Raw genomic sequence first — 25,592 nt, 5'->3', positions numbered from 1 at the left:
GGCTTCTGTTTGCATTATTGAATTTTGGATCCGACTTCTGTGCTTGGTCTTCATTAAAAGGCAGTCTGCTGGTCTGGGCTTTCAAGTACATTATTTGTTAACTGCATGATTGTTTGCTAGTATGCTGCGTGCCCACATGCTTGGTGTATCTGACAGCATGGACTGTAGCCTGCCAGTCTCCTCTGTCCACAGGATTTCCTAGGCAACTTCCAGGGGGTCTTCTCGACCCAGGAAGGGATTGAACTCAGGGATTGAACCTGAGTCCTGTATTGGCAGGCAGATTCTTTACCACTGAGCCCCCAGGAAAGCCGTTGATTATTTGCTAGAGAGACACTTATTCAGCTGACTGAACTGGAATAGACCCACTCATTTTTGTCAACCATACAGTCTCTGGACTTCCCTTATAGCTCAGCTGGTAAAGAATCTCTCTGCAATGTGGTAGACCTAGGTTTGATCCCTGGGTGGGGAAGATTACTTGGAGAAGGGAAAGGCCACCCACTCCAGTATTCTGGCCTGGAGAATTCCATGGACTGTACAGTTCATGGGGTCACAAAGAGTCACAGTCCTTCTAATATTTCATCTTGGGTCTGACACACATCAGTTAGTGCTGCTGTATAAGTTGAACTTCATGGTTTCAAATAATACAAGACCAAAAGAATGTGATGTACCAGGAACTGGAAAAAAAAAAAAGACTCATCAGAAACAGATAACAAACTTCTAAAATTTTAAGACCAGTATGAATCATATTACATCCCATTTACTTCTGTACTTTGCTGCTTTTATAAACAGTGTTCCTTCAGGTAAAAGACTGAAGGAATGCCACAGCCTAACAGTACACTGAAGCTGTGATTAGGCACTGCTTATTTGGAGTGGTTGAGGCTAGGCTTCAGGATATAACAAAGACTGAAAAGTGACAAAATGTAAATAGCAATGCCTCAGCTTACAAAAGCACAGAGAGACTGCCAAGCTAGAAGACATCTGTACTAGATGCAAAGGTGAGACAGGAACGCTCTCATGAATAAATATCCGTTAAGGCCAATCTACTACAAAGAAGTCTCCTTGATGGTTTATTTCACCAGCTTCATATCGGAGTGTGCAGATTCTAATAGAGTGATCTGGCTTCCAACCTGCATTATCAAAAACAATGATGTAACTCTAAAATTTACCAAAGAATATGAAGCTTTCTGCCACATAACATGGGTGCTACTGGCAAAATATGAATAATAGACTTTCACTCAAGAAAGAACCATAGAAATAAATCTAGCTGAAATTCTTTCACTTCTGAGTTTCTAGGTAAAGGATACACTTTCTCAAAAGCAGAACTCTAAATATGAAGGGTATTTGATAATTCTATTACCAACATATAATAAAACTTGTGAAACTAAATCTGTATACACTACTCTGGCATGTTCATTCACAATATGGAGACTGCTTAATGACCTATCAACATTATCTGTGTTGATGTAAAGAAAATGCCCACTTAATTCCCCTGTAAGAGAAGATACATAGTTCATCTCCAAAAGAAAAAAAATCAATAAAGAAAAGAATTTATTCTTAGAACCAAACACATTGAATGAATGAATGACTTTGCATCTTTCAAAGTCAGTTATTTTTGCCACTCTGAAGAGAAAAAAGATCAGACAGAACTAATGCTCGTTATCAAGTAGAGTCAAGTGTACTTGACTTTGACATCTTTATTTCCACTGAAATATTTTACAGGTTCACTTTAAAGTAAATTGGCTTTGAATAGAATTTTCTTGACCACATTTTCAGGTGTTAAAATCAATTAATTCAAAAGTAGTCACAAGAGACTGTCTTTATCACTATTCACTGTTTTAAGAATAGTGAATTTAACATGGTTTCAATGTTATTAATTTCCTCATGACATAACTATGGTCAAAATATTATCCACTTACATGTTTCCCAAATTGGTGAGAACTAGAGTTCCTTCATTGCTCTTATAGAGAAGGGCAAAGGAACCAAATAATAATAGGTAGGAACCAAATAGTAATATGTCAACTGTTCAGACTATAAGAATAGGGACGTTTGTCTAGTGAAATTCCATAATTCTAGTCCCTCGAACACATCTGGAATCTAATATAGATGCAGGAAAAAGTGCTTTTGATCAATAAATGCTAAGGTAATGTAAAATAACACATAGAGGATATTTTTCTTTTAAAAAAGTTTAGACTCAAATATAGACTGTTACTAGATCTTAAGCAACAATGGACATTTATAGCAGCCAAATCAACCAACTGCTGGTTGTTACATATTTTACAAATTTGACAAAGGGAGCCTTTCTGACCTGATATCATTTTCACTTTTAACTTTTAAAAGCCTCAATAAGCCAGAATTTTCTAAATAAAAAATAATACAAGAATCTACAGAAATGAATCTAAATACCAATTAAAAAGAAGTGACTCTTTCTGGTAATCTTTTAAAACTTTTAAGAGACAGTTAATCTTTTAAAACTATTCCATTTCCATGAGGCGAAATTGGCATATATGTGGGTTCAGAGGATTGCTTACAGTAAGAAATAACAACTATGTAGCCCCTGTTTGTGAAGAGCTTCTCAGAAAATTAACTCAATAAACGATACCTACTGGTAACAAGAATAGTTCCGTGTGTACAAAAAAACCAAAACACCCTACAGTAATGGCACACACATCAGGCAGCTGCTCAGCCTGTCAACACAGACTGAGTCCCCACTGTGTGTCCAGCCCAGGGTCAGGTTATATGTTACTGGTGTCCATGACGGTTCATCAATCATGATGTTTGTGCTACAGAGTTAACATTTTTCTACAACGACCCAAATGAATACTGGCCTCTTTACATGATTTATTTAAGTAAGTAAAAGAGTGTGGCCAATTCAGGATTACCTCACATTTATTTAGCAGCCCAGTTTCTTGCAGCCGTGACCAGATGCTCTGTATTCGTCCAGCATGCTCAGGGTGGGTGGTGGAATTGCCACAAATGCACTGGTGTTTCAGCATCAAAGGATCATAGGCAATTCCTTTAGGACAAAGAAAACACAACACAAGATGAGTAATGGCACAAGTTACATGACAATATGATCACTCAAAAAAAGGCACTCTTTTCCAAATAAATTTAGAAATAATAGAGAAATAATACAAATAGAGAAATAATACATATCCACAAATTTCCTGGAAGCACATAAGAACTATTTAGTTCTATGGGTCTGGATATATATGCAAAAAATAGTCAATGCATGAATTAGTCAGTATCAGACCCTAGGCTTACTAAGTACATCTGTAAAGTAAAAAAAGGTGATGATATTTGAGAAACTGCAGGTTAAAAAAAAAATACTGCAATTTTACCAGTATCTTAAATCACTATGGAGTATTTTTAGACAGATAATTCAATTCAGCAGAGGTTTCAATTTTATCAGTGAATCCACAAAATGAGTTCTTTAAAGTGTGACTTTATTTCACAAGCAAGTCTTGCCATAGTTTAGGTCATGTTACATCTGTAACAAACTGAAAGTTTCCAACTACTTGCCTATTCATATGCTTATTAATTCCTTCAAAGTTGTGCAGAAAGAGTTTCTTTTCTGCTTACTATGTTTCTCTCACAATTTATGTCAATCTGTAAGTAATACAGATACTATAGTTTTTAATGATGCTAAAGCTGAAACTCCAGTACTTTGGCCACCTCATGCCAAGAGTTGACTCATTGGAAAAGACTCATGCTGGGAGGGATTGGGGGTAGGAGAAGAAGGGGACGACAGAGGATGAGATGGCTGGAAGGCATCACCAACTCGAAGGACGTGAGTTTGAGTGAACTCCGGGAGTTGGTGATGGACAGGGAGGCCTGGTGTGCTGCAATTCATGGGGTTGCAAAGAGTTGGACACAACTGAGTGACTGAACTGAACTGATAGTTTTTCTTTTTTTCTTTTTTCTAATTATTATTTATTTATTTATTTATTTTTATTTTACTTTACAATTCTGTATTGGTTTAATAATATTGTGGAACATTTGAAGTGTTTCTTTAAAAAAATAAGTCAGTAGCAATATCTTTAGTAGAAATCACACAGACACAACAAATTCTGTGTTTAAATTATCATGAGTTAACACATTTCATGTTTCAGAGCCTTTGATGTGAAAGATTTCATACACATTTGATGAAATGAACCGTTAGGCATATACAAAGTAGGGCTCTCTAAAGCAACAAATTAGATGATAATTATTATAAAAAAAGTTCTACCCTTAACCCAATTCCTTGGGGGGAAAACATGTTATTTACAAAATTGCCTGAGGTAAGAAATTATTTAATCAATGAAATATTCCAATAAATTACCATCAAAATACATTCTCTGGGGGCATAGAATGCAGAAGAGTCCATTATAATAACTTTCTAAATATCTATTCAAGAACAGATAAGTACAAGCAATTAGTGTTATAAAGTAGGTTCAATTAATGCATTTTATTCTCCCTTACATTATTGTGTTAGAGGGATGTTATTCAAGAGGGGAAAATATGTGTCCCTGAGTGTATTAAAATCATGCAGAATGATATGTGTATTTTGAAACCATGTGGCAAAAATTATGTCTAAGAAAAAACTATTTCGCTGGTCCAAGTAACATCCACTTCTGCCTATTAACTGAAATATAGCTGACATATACAATATTACGTTAATTCCAGGTATACTACATAGTGATTTGACATTTTCATATACTGCAAAATGATCACCACAATAAGTCTAGTAAACATCTGTGCCCATACAAAGCTATTACAATTTTTTTGTTTGACCAAACCACACGGCATGTGGGACCCTAGTTCTCCAATCAGGGATCAAACCTGTGCCCCCCGGAGGGCAAGCATAGTCCTAACCACTGGACCGCCAAGGAAGTCCCTATTACAATTCTTTTACTATATCCCTTGTACCTTATTATTACGTTGCCATGGTTTATTTATTTTATAACTGGAGGTCTGTATCTCTTAATCCCCTTCACTGATTTGGCCCAGCTCTCCAACCCCCTTCCCTCTGGCAACTACACAATTGAGTATGCTGTCACTTAGTTTTGTTTTGTTTCTTAGATTCCAGATCTGGCTATACAGACTTTAGTTTATACAGTATTTATCTTTGTCTGACTCATGGTGCCCTCTAGATGTGTAATAGTGATTCTCAAGACACAAATGGCTTCAGAATCCCTCCACATGCCCCCAACTCTCACATTTTCATCTTCAGGGCCGATCTCTTGAACACTCATCTAAATTGCCCATCTAAAATCTCCATTTGGATGTCTCCTAGTTTTCATAAAATAGGAATATAATATTTGAGCTCATAATCTTAAGCTTCACATACCGTTTCTCATTTCAGTGAAAGATATCACCACCACTGCTCATGTAAGAAATCTTACTGTCCTCTTGACACTCCCTCTCCAATAAACCAATAAGTAATGTCTATCTTCCCCTGGAAGATGCATACTCACTCTCTTATCTCCAATGCTGAAACCATACAATCCAGGGTACTATTATCTTTAATCTGAACTCGAGATAGCCCTGTAATGGCTATCTGACTTTCATTCTACTCTATCTGCCACTTACGAGAGTCGCTACCTTTGCTTCAGTCCTTTGGTGACTTCAAAATGAGGTTAAATTTCTCAAGGCAGCACAGACACGCCTGTCTCCACCTCTCCAGCTTCATCTCATACTTCCCTGCCTTGATCTTTATTTCTTCCACAAAGGTTTACTTTACCTTCTAGTTTTCAAAAGACTCAAAATCACACGTGCCTTGGGATCTTCATACATGCTGTTCCATCAATGCCAAAAATTCTGCTTTCTGGCCCCCTTAACTCAGCTAATACCTACTCATTCTTCAAGACTGTTTCAATGTCACTTCCTCAATAAAGCATTCCTCAGTTCAGTTCAGTCACTCAGTCATGTCGGACTCTTTGCGACCCCATGAATCACAGCACGCCAGCCCTCCCTGTCCACCACCAACTCCTGCAGCCTACCCAAACTCATGTGCATCGAGTTGGTGACGCCATCCAGCCATCTCATCCTCTGTCGCCCCCTTCTCCTCCTGCCCTCAATCCCTCCCAGCATCAGGGTCTTTTCCAATGAGTTAACTCTTCGCATGACTTGTGATCTCTAAATTAGATCTCCAACTATATGTTCTCATAGCATCTTCTAGGTCTTCTTTGTAACATTTAGTACAATTCTATAGTTGGTGTATAATCTTGTTAATTGGATATTTTCTTTACTATCTGTACAACACAGACTAGAGTTATATTGTTTACCTCTGAACTCTTAGTGTCTATAAATATGTTGGAAAAACAGTAGATTCTCAAGTATAATTTTAATAAATGAGTGAAAAACATGAATAAATGAATTGATGGAATAACTAGGTCAGATATTTTCATCCATTATAAAAACCTTTCTTGAACCTACTTGGTGGACCTCATTGGACTACTTAAGTTTTTATAGACTAATTTCTTTGTACTACATGCCTTATCTTCCTCCTGGTGAAAGTGAAGTGAAAGTGTTAGCCGCTCAGTTGTGTCCAGCTCTTTGTGACCCCATGAACTGTAGCCCACCATGCTCCTCTGTCCATGGAATTCTCCAGGCAAGAATACTAGAGTGGGTTGCCATTCCCTTCTCTAGGGGATCTTCTCCACCCAGGGATCAAACCTGGGCCTCCTGCATTGCAGGCAAATTCTTCACCATCTGAGCCACAAGGACATCTTATCTTCCTACCGGAAGGTGCCTCTAACACAAGCATTCATTATATTCATTATATTTATACATGGAATTTTACACAAAAAAAGATGAATAAATTTATTTAAATAAAGCCAAAGGAGAGAAAATAGGAAGGCAGGGGAAAAAAAAAAAGTAAGCAGGCATAAAAAGCAACATTCACAATATGATGATACATTAGACATGTCTGCACAACTCAGATATATCAAGTATTTATGAGTTGCTATTACATAACAGGAACTGTTGAACATATTTTCTACCAGTTTTGTACTGCCTAGAAGATATATTAATGATTAACATGGAAACACAAAATACAGCATTTCCCTCATTTTGAAAACATATTCTTTAAGAATAGAGACTCTAATCATTAGGTTGCTTATTTTTTTCACTATTTCATCTCTTGACATATCTAACTTCATCTCCATAGTAATCATTTCTCTTAAAGCAACAATGTCTCCATCAGCCACTGCCAAAATATATATATATATATGAAACAGGTTATGGTAGCTGAAAATTATTGCCAAGTATCTAGAGATTATAATACAAAGTCCAGGAGCTCTTGGAAAGACATTCAAATTTAAGAGAAAATAAATAAAGTCTGGAACCCAAAACCTCCACCTACTCATCTTAATGACGTAGCAATAAAGTGTTAACAGGTAGACTGCAAGGTGAGACTTAACCTCATCCTTCATCTCCATTTCTTTCATCTTTTTTTCCCCCTTTTTTCCCCTCAGAAACAGAAACTTATAGGGTGAGAAACAAGTCTGCTCTTCTCTTTGGGATTCACATCGAATTCCACTTTTCTTTGACCCTTTAGCCTGTCTAAAGACAGATCAACCTGTCTCTTAATCAATGGGACAAGAGTTAAAGCTAGGTTTTGAGAAAATAAATAAAATACACAAAGGAGTCTTAACATAAACCTTTACCTGAATTTTAAACCCTAGTTGTTTATTTTCTGCTAAAAAAAAATCTCTTAAAATTTTTTGATTTTTTTTATAAGCTTGGACTTTGTGCTTTCTATGGCTTTCAGTTTTATTAAATGAGGTAAGTATGTAAAGCACACAGCGTAGCATCTTTGGCTTTCCTTAATCATTGCATATAGTTTCTTTAGTTATAGAAAGCATTCATTTCTTTAGGTTTATGCTCAGTCTAATATGACTGTGGGGCTGAGTCCACATTGGTCTAGTAGGAAAGCTGAGTTCAGAATCCTTCAACATAAAACTCCTGCTCACAGCTTCTTAAAATTCCACTTCATATTGCTTTTCTGGTTAATGCCTGAGGTTCCACACCTTCCCAGGGATTTGCTCAATGACACATACTAAACATCTTGCAGGGCCAAAGGATTGAACCAAGGGCTAAAGTACAGTAAATATATCTATACAAACACACATATATATAATATAGTAACTTTCCTAAAGGATGCAGTTTCAGTAAACAGTCACTGAATGCTCTCAATGATCCAGGTATCAGAAACTTTAATTTATTACATTTAACTTATGACCTAGCAGTAAAGGTAAGGCATTCACAAAGACAGTTATATGACATGTATGTTTAAAACTCTGTATGGTAGGTAAGGAAACAAAAAAAATATGGGGCTGAGGAGTCAAAGATGACCTCTTGAGAATTAAAAAAGAAAAAAAAAACCTTTAAAAAATGGATTGCAATTGGTGGGATTACTAAAATGGATAGAAGGAGTTACTTTGAAGCAGGAGTCATTTCTAATAACCTCTAAATCATGTCCAGAACAGCTATTATACTTTCCATCTATAAGAGAAATCTATCCATAAGGTTTATAGTTCTATTTATAAGGTTTATCTTGCCTAATTTTCCCCATAACTATACTCTTTATATTATAACACCTGAATTATTTGTTATAATATCTTTTAACAGGAACACTTAAAGTGCCAGATACTACATTTTAAAAAATGTGTAAAACTTGATTTGTTCAGCAAGCAAATGAAGTTTACAAAAATAATTGTTTAAAACTTGCTAAATTGTACCTCTGAGTACACAAGGAGCACTTTCTAGACTTAGAGATTTGTTTGTTTCTGTAAATCATTTCATCAGCAGCTAAAAAAAGGAAATGGCTGGAAGAAATTTCACCCTAGGGCTTCTAACTACACTATATGAAAGTCTATTAGAACCTGGGAATTAAATTAGGTGTTGCCATTCACTATATAACAGAGAAGAAGGTTCAGGTGGTATGCAAGTTGGCAAAAAGTGTAGTCAAACACAATTCACTACATATTTGCTGGTAAATATCTGGAAAGGTGTTTCTATATTCAAGCTTTCAAGAATGAGTGAACACAAGGGAAACCATTAAAAAAAAAAAAAAAACCCTACAGACTAGCAAAAAACATTTACAAACCATACAACCAACAAGGGAATAATTTCCAAAATATACATACAGCTCAATAACAACAACAACAAAAACAATAAAAAAAAATGGGTTGAACCCCTAAACAGACATTTCTACAAAGGAGACATCCAGATGCCCAACAGGCATATGAAAAGATTCTCAACACCACTAACTAAAAAAAATTGCAAACCAGAACTACAGAGAGGTATTACCTTCTATCAGTCAGAATGGCCATCATCAAAACCCTACAAACAATAGATCCTGGAGAGGGTGGAGAGAAAAGAGAATCTTACTATACTATTAATGAGAATGTAAATTTTTGCAGCTACTATGAAAAAAAAGTTGAGGTTCCTTAAAAAACTAAAAAGAGTCACCATAGGATCCAGTAATTCCATTCCTAGCCATGTATCTGGATAAAACTTTACTTTGAAAAGATACATGCACCCCAAATGGAAAAGGAAAAGATACATGCACCCCAAGAACCCACTCCAGTATTCTTGCCCGGGGAAATCCCATGGACAGAGGAGCCTGGTGGGCTACAGTCCATGGGGTTTCAAAGAGTTGGGCACAACTGAGTGACTGAGCATGCATGCACTCCAATGTTCATCAGTTCAGTTGAGTTCAGTTCAGTCGCTCAGTCGTGTCTAACTCTTTGCAACCCCATGAATTGCAGCACGCCAGGCCTCGCTATCCATCACCAACTCCCAGAGATCACTCAGACTCACACCCATCGAGTCAGTGATGCCATCCAGCCATCTCATCCTCTGTCGTCCCCTTCTCCTCCTGCCCCCAATCCCTCCCAGCATCAGTTTTTTTTCCAATGAGTCAACTCTTCGCATGAGGTGGCCAAAGTACTGGAGTTTCAGCTTTAGCAGCAGTCCTTCCAAAGAAATCCCACGGCTGATCTCCTTCAGAATGGACTGGGTAGATCTCCTTGCAGTCCAAGGGATTCTCAAGAGTCTTCTCCAACACCACAGTTCAAAAGCATCAATTCTTTGGTGCTCAGCCTTCTTCACAGTCCAACTCTCACATCCATACATGACTACTGGAAAAACCACAGCCTTGACTAGACGGACCTTAGTCGGCAAAGTAATGTCTCTGCTTTTGAATATGCTATCTAGGTTGGTCATAACTGTCCTTCCAAGGAGTAAGCGTCTTTTAATTTCATGGCTGCAGTCACCATCTGCAGTGGTTTTGGAGCCCCCAAAAATAAAGTCTGACACTGTTTCCACTGCTTCCCTGTCTATTTCCCATGAAGTGATGGGACCAGATGCTATGATCTTTGTTTTCTGAATGTTGAGCTTTAAGCCAACTTTTTCACTCTCCTCTTTCACTTTCATCAAGAGGCTTTTGAGTTCCTCTTCACTTTCTGCCATAAGGGTGGTGTCATCTGCATATCTGAGGTTATTGATATTTCTCCCAGCAATCTTGATTCCAGCTTGTGCTTCTTCCAGCCCAGCGTTTCTCATGATGTACTCTGCATAGAAGTTAAATAAGCAGGGTGACAATATACAGCCTTGACGTACTCCTTTTCCTATTTGGAACCAGTCTGTTTTTCCATGTCCAGTTCTAACTAACTGTTGCTTCCTGACCTGCATACAGATTTCTCAAGAGGCAGGTCTGGTGGTCTGGTATTCCCATCTCTCTCAGAATTTTCTACAGTTTATTGTGATCCACACAGTCAAAGGCTTTGGCATAGTCAATAAAGCAGAAATAAATGTTTTTCTGGAACTCTCTTGCTTTTTCCATGATCCAGTGGATGTTGGCAATTTGATCTCTGGTTCCTCTGCCTTTTCTAAAACCAGCTTGAACATCTGGAAGTTCATGGTTCACATATTGCTGAAGCCTGGCTTGGAGAATTTTGAGCATTACTTTACTAGCATGTGAGGTGAGTGCAATTGTGTGGAAGTTTGAGCATTCTTTGGCATTGCCTTTCTTTGGGATTGGAATGAAAACTGACCTTTTCCAGTCCTGTGGCCACTGCTGAGTTTTCCAAATTTGCTGGCATATTGAGTGCAGCATTTTCACAGCATCATCTTTCAGGATTTGAAATAGCTCAACTGGAATTCCATCACCTCCACTAGCTTTGTTTGTAGTGATGCTTTCTAAGGCCCACTTGACTTCACATTCCAGGATGTCTGGCTCTAGATGAGTGATCACACCATCGTGATTATCCGGGTCATGAAGATCTTTTTTGTACGGTTTTTCTGTGTATTCTTGCCACCTCTTCTTAATATCTTCTGCTTCTGTTAGGTCCAGACCATTTCTGTCCTTGAGCGAGACCATCTTTGCATGAAATCTTCCCTTGGTATCTTCAATTTTCTTGAAGAGATCTCTAGTCTTTCCCATTCTGTTGTTTTCCTCTATTTCTTTGCATTGATCGCTGAAGAAGGCTTTCTTATCTCTTCTTGCTATTCTTTGGAATTCCGCATTCAGATGCTTATATCTTTCCTTTTCTCCTTTGCTTTTCGCTTCTCTTCTTTTCACAGCTATTTGTAAGGCCTCCCCAGACAGCCATTTTTCTTTTTTGCATTTCTTTTCCATGGGGATGGTCTTGATCCCTGTCTCCTGTACAATGTCATGAACCTCATTCCATAGTTCATCAGGCACTCTATCTATCAGATCTAGGCTGTTAAATCTATTTCTCACTTTCACTGTATAATCATAACGGATTTGATTTAGGTCATACCTGAATGGTCTAGCGGTTTTCCCTACTTTCTTCAATTTGAGTCTGAATTTGGCAATAAGGAGTTCATGATCTGAGCCACAGTCAGCTCCTGGTCTTGTTTTTGTTGACTGTATACAGCTTCTCCATCTTTGGCTGCAAAGAATATAATCAATCTGATTTCGGTGTTGACCATCTGGTGATGTCCATGTGTAGAGTCTTCTCTTGTGTTGTTGGAAGAGGGTGTTTGCTATGACCAGTGCATTTTCTTGGCAAAACCCTATTAGTCTTTGCCCTGCTTCATTCTGCATTCCAAGGCCAAATTTGCCTGTTGCTCCAGGTGTTTCTTGACTTCCTACTTTTGCATTCCAGTCCCCTATAATGAAAAGGACATCTTTTTTAGGTGTTAGTTCTAAAAGGTCTTGTAGGTCTTCATAGAACCATTCAACTTCAGCTTCTTCAGTGATACTGGTTGGGGCATAGACTTGGATTACCATGATACTGAATGGTTTGCCTCGGAGACGAACAGAGATCATTCTGTCATTTTTGAGACTGCATCCAAGTACTGCATTTCAGACTCTTTTGTTGACCATGATGGCTACTCCATTTCTTCTGAGGGATTCCTGCCCACAGTAGTAGATATAATGGTCATCTGAATTAAATTCACCCATTCCAGTCCATTTTAGTTCGCTGATTCCTAGAATGTCAATGTTCACTCTTGCCATCTCTTGTTTGACCACTTCCAATTTGCCTTGATCCATGGACCTGACATTCCAGGTTCCTATGAAATATTGCTCTTTACAGCATCAGACCTTGCTTCTATCACCAGTCACATCCACAGCTGGGTATTGTTTTTGCTTTGGCTCCATCCCTTCATTCTTTCTGGAGTTATTTCTCCACTGATCTCCAGTAGCGTGTTGGGCACCTACTGACCTGGGGAGTTCCTCTTTCGCTATCCTATCATTTTGCCTTCTCATACTGTTCATGGGGTTCTCAAGGCAAGAATACTGAAGTGGTTTGCCATTCCCTTCTCCAGTGGACCACATTCTGTTAGACCTCTCCACCATGACCCACCTGTCTTGGGTTGCCCCGCAGGCATGCCTTAGTCTCATTGAGTTAGACAAGGCTGTGGTCCTAGTGTCAGTAGATTGACTAGTTTTCTGTGAGTATGGTTTCAGTGTGTCTGCCCTCTGATGCCCTCTTGCAACACCTACCATCTTACTTGGGTTTCTCTTACCTATAGCCATGCTATTTATAATCGCCAAGACATAGAAGCAATCTAAATGTTCATCAAGAGATAAATGGATAAAGAAGATGTACTGTATATATAGACTTCCCAGGTGGCACAATGGTAAAGAATCAACTACCTATGCAGGAAATGCAAGAGATGCAGGTTCAATCCCTGGGTCAGGAAGATCCCTTGAAGTAGGAAATGGCAACCAACTCCAGAATTCTTGCTTGGAAAATTCCATGGACAGAGAAGCCTGGCAGGCTGCCAGCCTATGGACTGCTAAGAGTCGGGGACACACAGAGCACACACACAGACAGTGTATATATACACCATGGAATTATTGCCCAGCCATAAAAAAAAGAGGAAGGAAATAATGCCATTTGTAGCAACATGGATGAACTGAGAGACTGTCATACTAGCTGAAGCCAGACAAAGACAAATATCATATGTATCACTTATATGTGGAATCTAAAAAATGATACAAATGAACTTATTTAGAAAACAGAAACACAGTCATAGACATAGAAAACAAATTTATCATTACCAAAGGGGACAGATAGGAGGAGGGATAAATTAAGAATCTGGGATTATCGGATACAAGTTACTATATATAAAACAGATGAGGTCCTACTGTACAATAGAGAAAACTAAGATTCCATATCTTACAATAAACTCTAACAAAAAAGTCAGAAAACATATAACTGAGTCACTTGGCTCTACACCATAAACTAACATAACATTATAAATCAACTCTACCTCGAAAAACCTTTTTTAAAGTTTGAGTGAGCAGGAAAAAAACAAAAACAAAAAACTGGGCCTATGAGAATATGCTACAGAAATATAAAGGAAACAATTCCTACTACTTAGCTCAGTGAACTTGATTCACTATAGGATTCAAAATAAGATTTTAGAAATTTGGGGAAATCCTCAAATGTCAGAAAACATTGGTCCTATAAAATAGGAGCCAAGAGCTGAAAGGAGAGACCAAGATAAATTAATGAGTAAAAAGATGCATAAGGTAAATGAGGATGGCAAGAGAACTAAAAAAACAGTGGCAAAATTAAAGTCTATTTTGGAGGCAACATAAAAAACCAGATCAATGCCATTAAATAAAAATTTAGATATGTTCAGAAAGTAAGGAGATTAAAGAATAGACAGTGATTGTTCTTAAGCAGGGGATCAGATTAATAGAATAATTGGAATAACTGAAAAATTTATCCATAATAGAAAGAGACATGTACATGAGTATGTAACTGCAAATGCTCATAAGAATGATTTTATTTTAGATTTATTTTGGATTAGTATGATGAAGAAAATATACTGTGAGGCACCAGAAAAGAATGAACAGGCTGCCCACAGAGGAACACATACTAAGGTGGTCCAGACTTCTCTTCATTGCTAAACTTAGATCTCTCCTTTTGAATATTAAATGCTTGAGCATTTAACCACATTTCCAGATTTTTCAGACAAAAAAATGTGTCCCAGTAAATCTGTGTCAAGTATGTGTGAGGGTTGTAGGATGACTTTCTTGGGTATGAAAAAGCCAAAAAATTTTTTCTTCAAAAAAGATATATATACATATAACTAACATATATTACCAGACCACCTGACCTGCCTCTTGAGAAATCTGTATGCAGGTCAGGAAGCAACAGTTAGTTAGAACTGGACATGGAAGAAAAGACTGGTTCCAAATAGGAAAAGGAGTACATCAAGGCTGTATATTGTCACCCTGCTTATTTAACTTCTATGCAGAGTACATCATGAGAAACAATAGACTGGAAGAAGCACAAGCTGGAATCAAGATTGCCGGGAGAAATATCAATAACCTCAGATATGCAGATGACACCACCCTTATGGCAGAAAGTGAAGAGGAACTCAAAAGCCTCTTGATGAAAGTGAAAGAGGAGAGTGAAAAAGTTGGCTTAAAGCTCAACATTCAGAAAACGAAGATCATGGCATCCGGTCCCATCGCTTCATGGGAAATAGATGGGGAAACAGTGGAAACGGTGTCAAACTTTATTTTGGGGGGCTCCAAAACCACTGCAGATGGTGACTGCAGCCATGAAATTAAAAGACGCTTACTCCTTGGAAGAAAAGTTATGACCAACCTAGATAGCATATTCAAAAGCAGAGACATTACTTTGCCAAGAAAGGTCCGTCTAGTCAAGGCTATGGTTTTTCCTGTGGTCATGTATGGATGGACTGTGAAGAAAGCTGAGCGCCAAAGAATTGATGCTTCTGAACTGTGGTGTTGGAGAAGACTCTTGAGAGTCCTTTGGACTGCAAGGAGATCTACCCAGTCCATTCTGAAGGAGATCAGCCCTGGGATTTCTTTGGAAGGACTGCTGCTAAAGCTGAAACTCCAGTACTTTGGCCACCTCATGCGACGAGTTGACTCATTGGAAAAGACTTTGATGCTAGGAGGGATTGGGGGCAGGAGGAGAAGGGGACGACAGAGGATGAGATGGCTGGATGGCATCACTGACTCGATGGACGTGAATCTGAGTGAACTCCGGGAGTTGGTGATGGACAGGGAGGCCTGGCATGCTGTGATTCATGGGGTCGCAAAGAGTCGGACACGACTGAGCGACTAAACTGAACTGAACATATATTAATATATATTTTAAAAATGTTATTATATAAGAAATAACTTATAATACAATATATATGTGACCAAGTTGATTTAGTCTCCTAAATAAAAAAAAGATAGCTATCTTATCATCTTCAGTGAGAATTAGATAGGCAAACATTGGGGTAACTTTTTAGGAGAAATTTCAAGCACATATATGAGGACAGTAACTTTTATCTACCCAAATGAAATTAATCTCTGCATTCTAATACATGTGGTAACATTAGTTACTCTGAGATGTCTTAAAACACAGACACACACAAACACACATATGTATTTACAGATGTACACACACATGCAGACATGAACACAAACATTTAACTTTCCTCCACTGTCAGAGAGAGGCACATGGAAGAGGGAAAATACTGGAAATAAATGCATATTTTATTTATGGTTTTCTCTGGTGATAGAGTAACAGGTGATTCTCCCCTTACAGTTTTCAGACTTATGAAATTGCTTCCAATGAACATTTTTTAATTAAAAAAAATAAATGTCACCTCCAAATTTCATCTAACATACAAATAACCTTTTTTTTTGTATAGCTGCATGTAATTTATGTGTCTTTACTCTCGTTTCACTTGCATATTCATTTATTATACAGTAAGCATATACACCAAGCACCCGCCTTGGGCTAGTCAGGTACCGCAGTACTAGGGTCAGAGAGAAGAGGAAACAAAATCTCTTCCCACACGGACAGCCCATTTTAACACAATCCCCAAAATAAATCAATTACAATCTTTGAGGGGAAAAAAAATCCAGTTATGAGGGACCATAATTGATTTAATTTGTATTTAGCTGGCCAAACAAGGCTTCCTGAAGGAAGTAAGCTGTAAACTAAAACCTGAAGGATTAACAAGAGTTTGCCTAACTTGGGAACATAGCTTCATTAAAAGCAGAAACACACAAACAAAAAGATAGGGGAAAAGCCACTTCTGCTATTCTCACACTTAAACATTCAAATGTATTTCACTTTCTGTTGTGATGCGCCACCCTCTAAATGTCCATTTAAAAATTCTTTAAAAAAAAAAAAATAAAATAAAAATTCTTTTAACTATTTGTAATGGCTTTCACAAACAGTGCTTTAGTTCGGGCACTACAATTCTACTTCTCATTAGACACTGACTAAAAAAAAAACTGGTGGCATAAAGAAAGAATTTTCACAGATTATGTAAAGGAACCTAGTGCTGGGAGAAAGAAGAGCTTAAATGGTACTGGGTGATGGGGAAGATAAAAGTCAACCAAATGTATCTGCTATTAAATTCAGTATCACCGAATTCCACTTGGCATAAACTAGCAAAGTGGCACAGTTGGCAAAGAATCCACCTGCCAGTGCAGGAGACAAAAGAGATATAAGTTCGATCCCTGGGTCAGGAAGATCCCCTGGAGAGGGAATGAATGGCAACCCACTCTGGTAGTCTTGCCTGGAGATCCCCATGGACAGAGGAGCCTGGTGGGCTGCAGTTCTTGCGTCACAAAGAGTAAGACCCAACTGGGCATGCATACACACACACACAGCACAACTGTATCATCTACCCTCAAAATCCTGTTGGGAGCTGTGGCCAAGCCTCATTTCTCTCAGGAACAGCAGAGTAGAAAGGAAGACTATGGCAGAGAAAATGACAGGCATTGCCCTTTCCTTAGCCATCAGAATTCATACAAACACCATGCCTTGGCCTTAGACAGAATGAAAAAAGTACTCCTTAAATTCAGTATGTAATAAACATTGAATATTCCTTATGGGGCTTCCAAGGTGGTGCTAGTGGTAAAGAACCTGCCTGCCAATGCAGAAGACATAAGAGACATGGGTTCGATCCCTGGGTCAGGAAGATCCCCTGGAAGAGGGCATGGCAACCCACTCCAGATCTTGCCTGGAGAATCCCCATGGACAGTGGAGCCTGGTGGACTACAGTCCATGGGGTCGCAGAGTCGAACATGACCAAAGTGACTGAGCATGCATGCATTATTACTTATATTCCAAAATGACAAAATGCATTTGAATATGTGGTAACCTGGCTCTACGACACACATTCTTCCTTGGCACTACAGAAGCTAAGTGACTCCCTGACCATCCAGAAATATCCTCAGCCAGGCTCTCTGGAGGGCCAGCAGGGAGAGGCGCCATCTTAGTCTGTTTCTTGGTCCATTCAAGTTCTCACAGGAAGCAGACTAGAGACTTCATCTTTCAACAACTGTCTGAGCTTAGACATTTCCCCCTTGGACCACTGCTTTGTTCTTTAGAAATATTAGGGTGGTGTGACTATCCCTTTGGCTGTTGAGGACTACATGGAAGGTAAAGGTTTGAATGGTGTGCCTTAAAAATTGTGTGAGTTTGGTACAGAATAACTTCATAGTTGTTTCAAAATGTATAGCCGTTATAGAAGGAATTTAAGCAAACTGCTTAACTTTATAACCTACTCTCTCTCCCTTACTTTCTAGTGGAACAACCACTGAGTAAAGATTTATAACTTTCTTTGGGAAACAAAAGCTAAATATTCTCAAAGGACATGTGATTTCTAAGTGACTTAAATGTTACTTTTTATTTTTTGATGTATCTGCAACAAATCAATATTAAAAAGCCAAAAGAAAGGCCCTTAAAACATAAAAAAATTGTTTTCAAACATATCACAAGTGAAAGCCTTAAGAGTTCTCTAAAGTAAGAGATCATTAGAAATACTAAGATGAATTTTGAGATCATGTGGACTGTAAGAGTATGCATGTTACAGGGGAGATTTAAGTTTGGATTAAAGCCAGAATAATATCTGGAAGAGCAGAGTGAAGATGGTGCATTTCATTTCCTTTGGATTTGGAAAAGCACTAAATGAAAGTCACTAATCAAATATATATTTTTAGTCCCAGTGACAGTGGAGGAGCTATTAACAGGCACATAAATTACATACTTTACACATTTTTAAAAGAATATTTAGTATTTTTATCTTAAGAATTTAAGTGTCAGGATGCAACATTCTTAAGGTAAATAAGACAATAAGGTTTTTTTCCTACTGAAGTATGTAACTTTGGAATCACTTAGTCAGTCCTTACAGAGCAATAATTGCAAAGTAAATTTCACTTTCAGTATTTTCAAATTTGACCTGGTAAATTCATAAGTGTTTATGATTTACATGTACACATTATGTATATATACTACAAATTAATATTTGTCAATTCAACTAAAATTTATTGAAAAATTACTAAGTATAAAATTCTGTATTTTTAAAAATGTAAGTTTACATAACCTCTCATTTAGGCCAGAAATGTGCCTCATCAGGTAGCTCAGTGGTAAAGAATCCAGCTGCCAGTCCCAGAGATGCAGGAGATGTGGGTTTGAACCCTGTGTCTGCAAGATCCCCTGGGGCAGGGCATGGCAACCCACTCCAGTATTCTAGTCTGGAGAATCCCACAGACAGAGGAGCCTCCTTCAAGGAGCGGTCTACAGTCCTTGAAGTCACAAAGACTGAGACACTACTGAGCATGCCTGCACATGCACGTGTCTCATCACATACATTAAACATGAAAATAAACTCAACTTGATTTCCCTATTTGTGCTTGGAATATAACTTCTGATAAATACTAGGGTGTTGACATTGTGGCAAAGAAGCTAAACACGTGAAATGACCCAGTTTTCAGTTTGAAGGATTTGGTTATGTTTATGTCATGCTTGCATTATTTGGTTTGCAGTCCACTCTTTCACCTGATTTTTTCCCCTAATTTTTGTCTGTGCTGCATGGCATGTGGGATATTAGTTCCCTAACCAGAAATTGAATCGACCCTCCCTGCAGTGGGGGCACAGTGTCTTAACCACTGGACTGCTAAGGAAGTCCCTTGCCTGATCCCTTTAAGACCTACAAACCCTGTTCATTTGCAAAAACATGTTTTTCTCAAACTGGTAGGATCATTCTAATATTCAGAGAACTTGTTTCATTCATATGGAGAGAACATATAAAAGTGGAGGAAACCACAACATGTCAGGGAAGGGTCACCTCTCTTAACCAAGGAAAGAAATTATCAGTAGGGTTACAATAAACAGCCATACACATGGAAACAGCATCACAAAACTTGATAATCAAGCTAGCTTTTAAAGTAAGGAAATGATTTGGAGTGAACGTACCTGGCATTAGAATAGGATGTCTGTGTCTCTGAAAGCTTATGGCTGAATACAAAACACTCTCAGTGAAAAGAACTGAGAAATAACTAATTCTTAAAGGCTACTGCTCTGACTACCTACAAAAAGTATTTCTTTACATCATGTATCTGACTATGAGCAAAAATTCTCTTAAGACCAGGGATTGAACGAGGCATGACTGATCCAAGCAGCTTCCGCTGACCCTGGCTACAGTCCTGGGTTGCCTGGGATACCAGGACAGGTCTGTTTGTCCAAGAAATAGAGGGGTCAGAAACAGTGGCTAATGTGGTAAGAGAAATATATCCAGATATATCCAGTCTGTAGCTCCTAGTATGGAATGCTGGCTTGTGGTGTAATACATTATAAAATGTAGCTTTTAAGCATACTTATCAAAGATGTCTGTCAAAGTTAAATAACCTGGTGGTTCCGTTCATTGACTTTTAAATAAAAGATGATATCAAGGATTGGGAATGTGATTTCAGAAAAAGCATTTTAACTTTTCCAAGTACAAAGGGTTGCTTGAGGTCACAGAAGCCACAAAAACAAACCCTGAATCCTAAAAATTGAATCAAAAATAAATCAGATAACCTGTGAGAGACTCTAGCAGAAGGTACATGTGAATTCTCCCCTTGAGGCATCCATGTTATGAGCCCTTAGGGGTAGAATATCTTTCATTTCATGGGCCACAGTTGAGAGCATAGAACAAGAATGGGGTTCAGCAGACATAAAGGAATATTTATCCACATGCATATTTATGGTACAGCTCCTTTGTGAGAGAATAGTGCCCTTTTTTGCGTGTGTTCCGGACTTGACCTTCCTTTGGCCTTGGAATTATCTGGTTTGTTTTCTTCTGTAGCCAGGTTCTGAAATATCAAACACAGCTGTAGGCAAAGGAAGAGGGTGGTCAGATAGCCCACCCATCGGTGCCATAATAAATGGAATTGGAACTGATGTATGTAGAATTAAACAAGGTTTGCCTTGGCACCACTGTCTCCTATGAGTCATTTGTATGAAAAGCCAGAACAAAACAGTGAAACAAACACAACAGCAAGAAAAACAAACTGGAAGGGGGCACTCTTTCGAGTTGAATGAAGTCAGCATCGTAAATTTCCTAGGGACCACAACCACTAGAAGGAAGAGATGGTAAAGAATGTTGAAGGGATTTTTGGTTCCAAAAGGGACCCATGCACCTGTTGATGTGTTTTCCAGGCCCCGAATGATAATTTATGAGGCTATTAATACTAAGCCCAAGATTTATCAGATGTGCTGCTTTGTCTTGTGGCCAATACAACCTCATAAAATTTGGGTTGCATTGGGTTAAAACGGAGCATTCTGACCTTGGAGTTATTCTGAGCATTTAAATCGCTTAATCCTGCAAGAACAGTGCATTCAGCCTGCCTATTAGGGAGAGTCTTTTGGGATTCTCACCAGTTGCAGAGCCCGGCCGGAGGGGGCGGTCCATTGCTGGGTGAGGTAACGTGGAGGCTGCGGGGGAGGAGTGGGTCTTGGAGAGCAGACGCTCTTTCTCTAATCCCTCCATGCCCACAGCAGCCAGCTGAGCCTGGCGCACGGAGACTGCACGTGTGTGCTGGGGCTCCAGGAAGGACTGCTGCCAAGGAAAGAGCACAGAAGAGAGAAACATGAGGCCCGCACGCAGGGAGACACTGAGAGCGACATGTCAACAAATTAAGTTCATCAGGTCAGAGACATAATAAACGGTGTGAAGGAAAAAAAATAGAGAAAGGGAGGAAAAAAAACACGGTCTAGTCAATAAATCCATTCAACAGATGTTTTCACACTGACGGCCAGGGCCTGCCTGCCTGGCTGAGGAGGAGGCGATGGCAGGAGGCCTGTCAGTTTGAACTGATTGAAAGAAACAGACCTTTAACCTCAAGAGGAACATCGATGTAGACTCATTTCCTACCTTGATACCAATGTTTTGAATACAACCCTGGAACTGTTACAATGGCAAAGTGGTAGAACAATTCAGCTGTTTTCAAACCACCACCAAGACTCAATTTTGAAAACCCTATCCCGAATTCACTTCAAGTAATATTGTCAGTGAAATTTACAGGAGCCTAAACGTTGCCAATTAAATGACTAGATGTGACCACTTTCAGTCTTCATACCAGCTTCCCCAGTGGCTCAGATGGTAAAGAATCTGCCCTCAAGGCAGAAGACCTGAGTTCAATCACAGGGTGGGGAAGATCTCCTGGAGAACGGAATGGGGACCCACTCCGGTTTTCTCACCTAGGAAATCCCATGGACAGGGGATCCCAGTGAGCTCCATTCCATGGGGTCACAAAGAGTTGGACATGACCGAGCGACTAACACACACATACACAGTCTTTGTATAATCGTATAATGACTTTTTCATACGCTGATGATATAATCCCAATACTATAAAAAAAACTGTTTCCTTAAACAATATTAAATACAATCTCAGTGTGCAACAATACTGTCACACTTCATATGTCTCAGCTTATCAAGGAGCCAGAACTGGAAGCTCCCGGAAGCGTCACTTGACCTATTCCTCTGTCTCCAAAAGAGAAACAATCTCTAAGACAGAGACAGGCACTATCTCTGTTTAACTTAACTAAATTAAACTACAGTTTAACTATCAATATTACACCCTGAATAGGTCCTCTCTCTGCAGCATCAGGGAGTTCATAACCTTCGTATTGATTTTTACGTTTCCTGCCTTTTCTATATTCCAAATAAACATGAAAAGACGTTCACCTCTCATGCCATGGATAAGGAAACTAATACTCCAAAAGGTTAACAAAGCCTTCTAAACACAAGACCAATTTCTAGCATTTTAAAAATCTACCTGCTCTTCTGCTTCTTCAAGCACGTACGGTTTCAAGACTGGAAGCAAACGTCACCTCTCCTTAGTAAAGCCCCAGCCTAACCTTATTGTTAGGATGGTTGCTCCTCCTAGTACAAGGCACATCCTTTGAATCCAGAGTATTCATTTAATGAGAATGCTAACAAGTCTAACTACAGTACAACTGTATTCAATGCATGTTACATGGCTTTATGTCATTGTAATTTTCTCTGTATGAGTTAATGCTGTATATACATGTGAGTTATGAATATGAATGTATATTTAGTTATAGACCATAGGCAGATTTCCCAATTTGGAAAAAAGAATCATTAAGAATTAACTTTAAAATAAGTTCTAAGTAATGATGTGTATATGGTGCTATTTCTGTTTTGCTCTGAAAAATAACTGAAGCATCAATCAGCTGGAAGGAATCTGTCACATCATCAAGCCCTGGGCGTTTGCTTTGATGTCTAGAATGATTTGGCCAAGATCTAGTCCCAGTTAACAATAGTCATAACACTTCTACAAGCATCTAAATCTCTTGCTTTCTTGAGTAGCTCCATGTGCAATTCCCTAAGGAAACAGCAGTTAGGGTTGGCACAGTCTCTCCTGTCATGGAACTTACAGAGGAAATGCAAATATGCAATTCGGACTTTGAGAGTTTTCTATGGGAAAATGAGCTCTTCTGCATAGGATCTAAAGTGCCTGGGTAAATATACACCCTTCCGTTTCTATTACTGTACAATTCAAACTAACGCAAAAGGTGCTTGATTAATTGTCCTAATTCAAAAAGCAATCCAGCCTATTCTTTCCTGCAAGAACTCTCTTCCTAAAGCTCTACTAATAAGCAAAAAGGTGACAGAAAGTCTCGGAAGGTAAAGCAAAGTTTGAAGAGCCTCCCCAGGCTGTCATCTGGGTTCTCACTGCATGCATGTGTTCACTCACTTCAGGCCTGTCTGACTCTTTACGACCCCACAGACCGTAGCCCACAGGCTCCTCTGACCATGAGATTCCCCAGGCAAGAATACTGGAGTGAGTTGCCGTGTCCTCCTCTAGGGGATCTTTCTGACCCAGGGATCGAACCCGTGTCTCTTATGCCTCCTGCATTGGCAGGCAGGTTCTTTATCACTAGCGCCCCCTGGGAAGCCCAGGCGCTCCCTGACCTGAGGCCAATCTGAATTTCAATGTTAGCTCTTCTATTCCTTCTTCAAGTTCTAGCTCAAATTCCTATCTTCCGTAAAACAAATACCGTCCCCAGGGTTGTATTCTTTCATGGGCTCTTTCCTCTATAAAAAAAATACTAAACATTACCTTTTATGCTAAGATGAGCATACATTGGAATCATTATTATAATATCTATTTTTTCTTCTGATTAAAAACTAACATTTAAAATATTTTGTGGGCCCCTTAGAGTATCATGGGTTCTGGGCACAGCGTCTGCTGTGTCTAACGGACATATTGGCCCCGATCGTCCATGCTTCCAGTCTTTTCTGCATCACCTGCTCTGGGTGTATCCATGAGGCTTCACATTCAGCAATCATTCACATCCTCTAAAGTCCATGTCAAATCTTAGAGCAAACCTTTTAAACTCACATGTTATACACGTTTTTCCTCTCCACTCTATTTCTCTATTTCCCTGCCATCATCTTTTATGTATTAGGGTTACTGCACGCAGTAACTAGTTATTGAGCTCATACCCTGAGCCAGACGCGTTGCTGGTGTGTTGAGCCTTTTTAATGTTTATCGTCTAGTGAGGAGACAGATACTAAATATTTCTAAGTATAATGTAATTATAAATATGAACGCTATATGGGAAAAAAGAGTACCATGAAAATTTTAAAGAAGAATATGATTTAGAGGTTGAGGGAACTTTAAGCAAGTCACATTTAATTTGATACGTAAAGGATAAACTGAATTGGCCTAGATGAATGGGGCCAAGGATCTAGATGTGTTTTGCGGGGGAGGGGAAAAAGAAATCAACCAGAGATTGGATCTAATCCATCTGTGAACTTATTTTCTGCTCCATTTTATGTCTTTTCTTATATTTCTTATATTTAGAAGGCTAAATATGTATTTGTGCATTAAAAATAGTAACACAAACTTGGCAGTTAGAGGCTGTGCTATTTTTTCAATAACATAACCATGTTTTAGATCACTGGAGTTACTAAATATTTTATCTCTTAAAGAATAGCTCAATACTCTAAGAGTTCGTGTAAATACCACCACCTTCTTTGTTTCTTTCTTCCTAAAGCATATTCATTGCTTTACTTGGACTTCACAGGAACCTTTGAGATAGTGGAATAATAATTTGATAACTCATAACCATGATACAAATGTTACATCTCAGTATAGAACTTCACAACCAGGCAAGCAAAATCCTAGTTATCCAACCTCTACTATTAGGAAAATGGCAACATAAGAAAGAAACAAACTTGTTCAATAGTATTCATCACATATAAGAGTTCATCCAATATCTATTACACCTGCAGATGGGAAACAGATCCCCTGATGGGGTGAATAGTCAGGAAAGTGAATTAAACATGGCTCATCTTATGGGCTGACATCCCAAATTCAAGTACTTTATCCATGATTAATATATCATAAGGATGTGAGCTTCACCCACTGACTCACGTATTTCCATGTATATGCTGCTGCTGCTAAGTCGCTTCCGTCGTGTCCGACTCTGTGCCACCCCATAGACGGTAACCACCAGGCTCCCCCGTCCCTGGGATTCTCCAGGCAAAAACCCCGGAATGGGTTGCCATTTTCTTCTCCAATGCATAAAAGTGAAAGTGAAGTCGCTCAGTCATGTCAGACTCTTAGTGACCCCATGGACTGCAGCCCACCAGGCTCCTCCGTCCATGGGATTTTCCAGGCAAGAGTACTGGAGTGGGGTGCCACTGCCTTCTCCTAAATTATTCCTGCTGCTGCTGCTAAGTCACTTCAGTCGTGTCCGACTCTGTGCAACCCCATAGACGGCAGCCCATCAGGCTCCCCCATCCCTGGGATTCTCCAGGCAAGAACACTGGAGTGGGTTGCCA

General features: G+C 38.9%; 1 protein-coding gene across 5 annotated transcripts in view; it reads right to left on the bottom strand.

Annotated features, from left to right (window-relative positions):
• HDAC9 (histone deacetylase 9) overlaps positions 1 to 25,592 on the bottom strand; it is a 599,202-nt gene that overhangs the window by 294,697 nt on the left and 278,913 nt on the right. For all 5 annotated transcript variants that reach the window (XM_040260622.1, XM_040260619.1, XM_040260620.1 and 2 more), the window contains 2 exons: positions 21,153 to 21,333; positions 2,880 to 3,013 (listed from right to left, as the gene is read on the bottom strand). In XM_040260622.1, the coding sequence (XP_040116556.1) occupies positions 2,880 to 3,013; positions 21,153 to 21,333 (315 nt within the window). The remainder of the gene's footprint in view (positions 1 to 2,879; positions 3,014 to 21,152; positions 21,334 to 25,592) is intronic.

Source organism: Oryx dammah, unplaced genomic scaffold (assembly GCF_014754425.2).
Source record: "Oryx dammah isolate SB20612 unplaced genomic scaffold, SCBI_Odam_1.1 HiC_scaffold_18, whole genome shotgun sequence".
NCBI classification, from domain to species: Eukaryota; Metazoa; Chordata; class Mammalia; order Artiodactyla; family Bovidae; genus Oryx; species Oryx dammah.
This window is presented reverse-complemented; position numbering and strand designations above follow the sequence as displayed.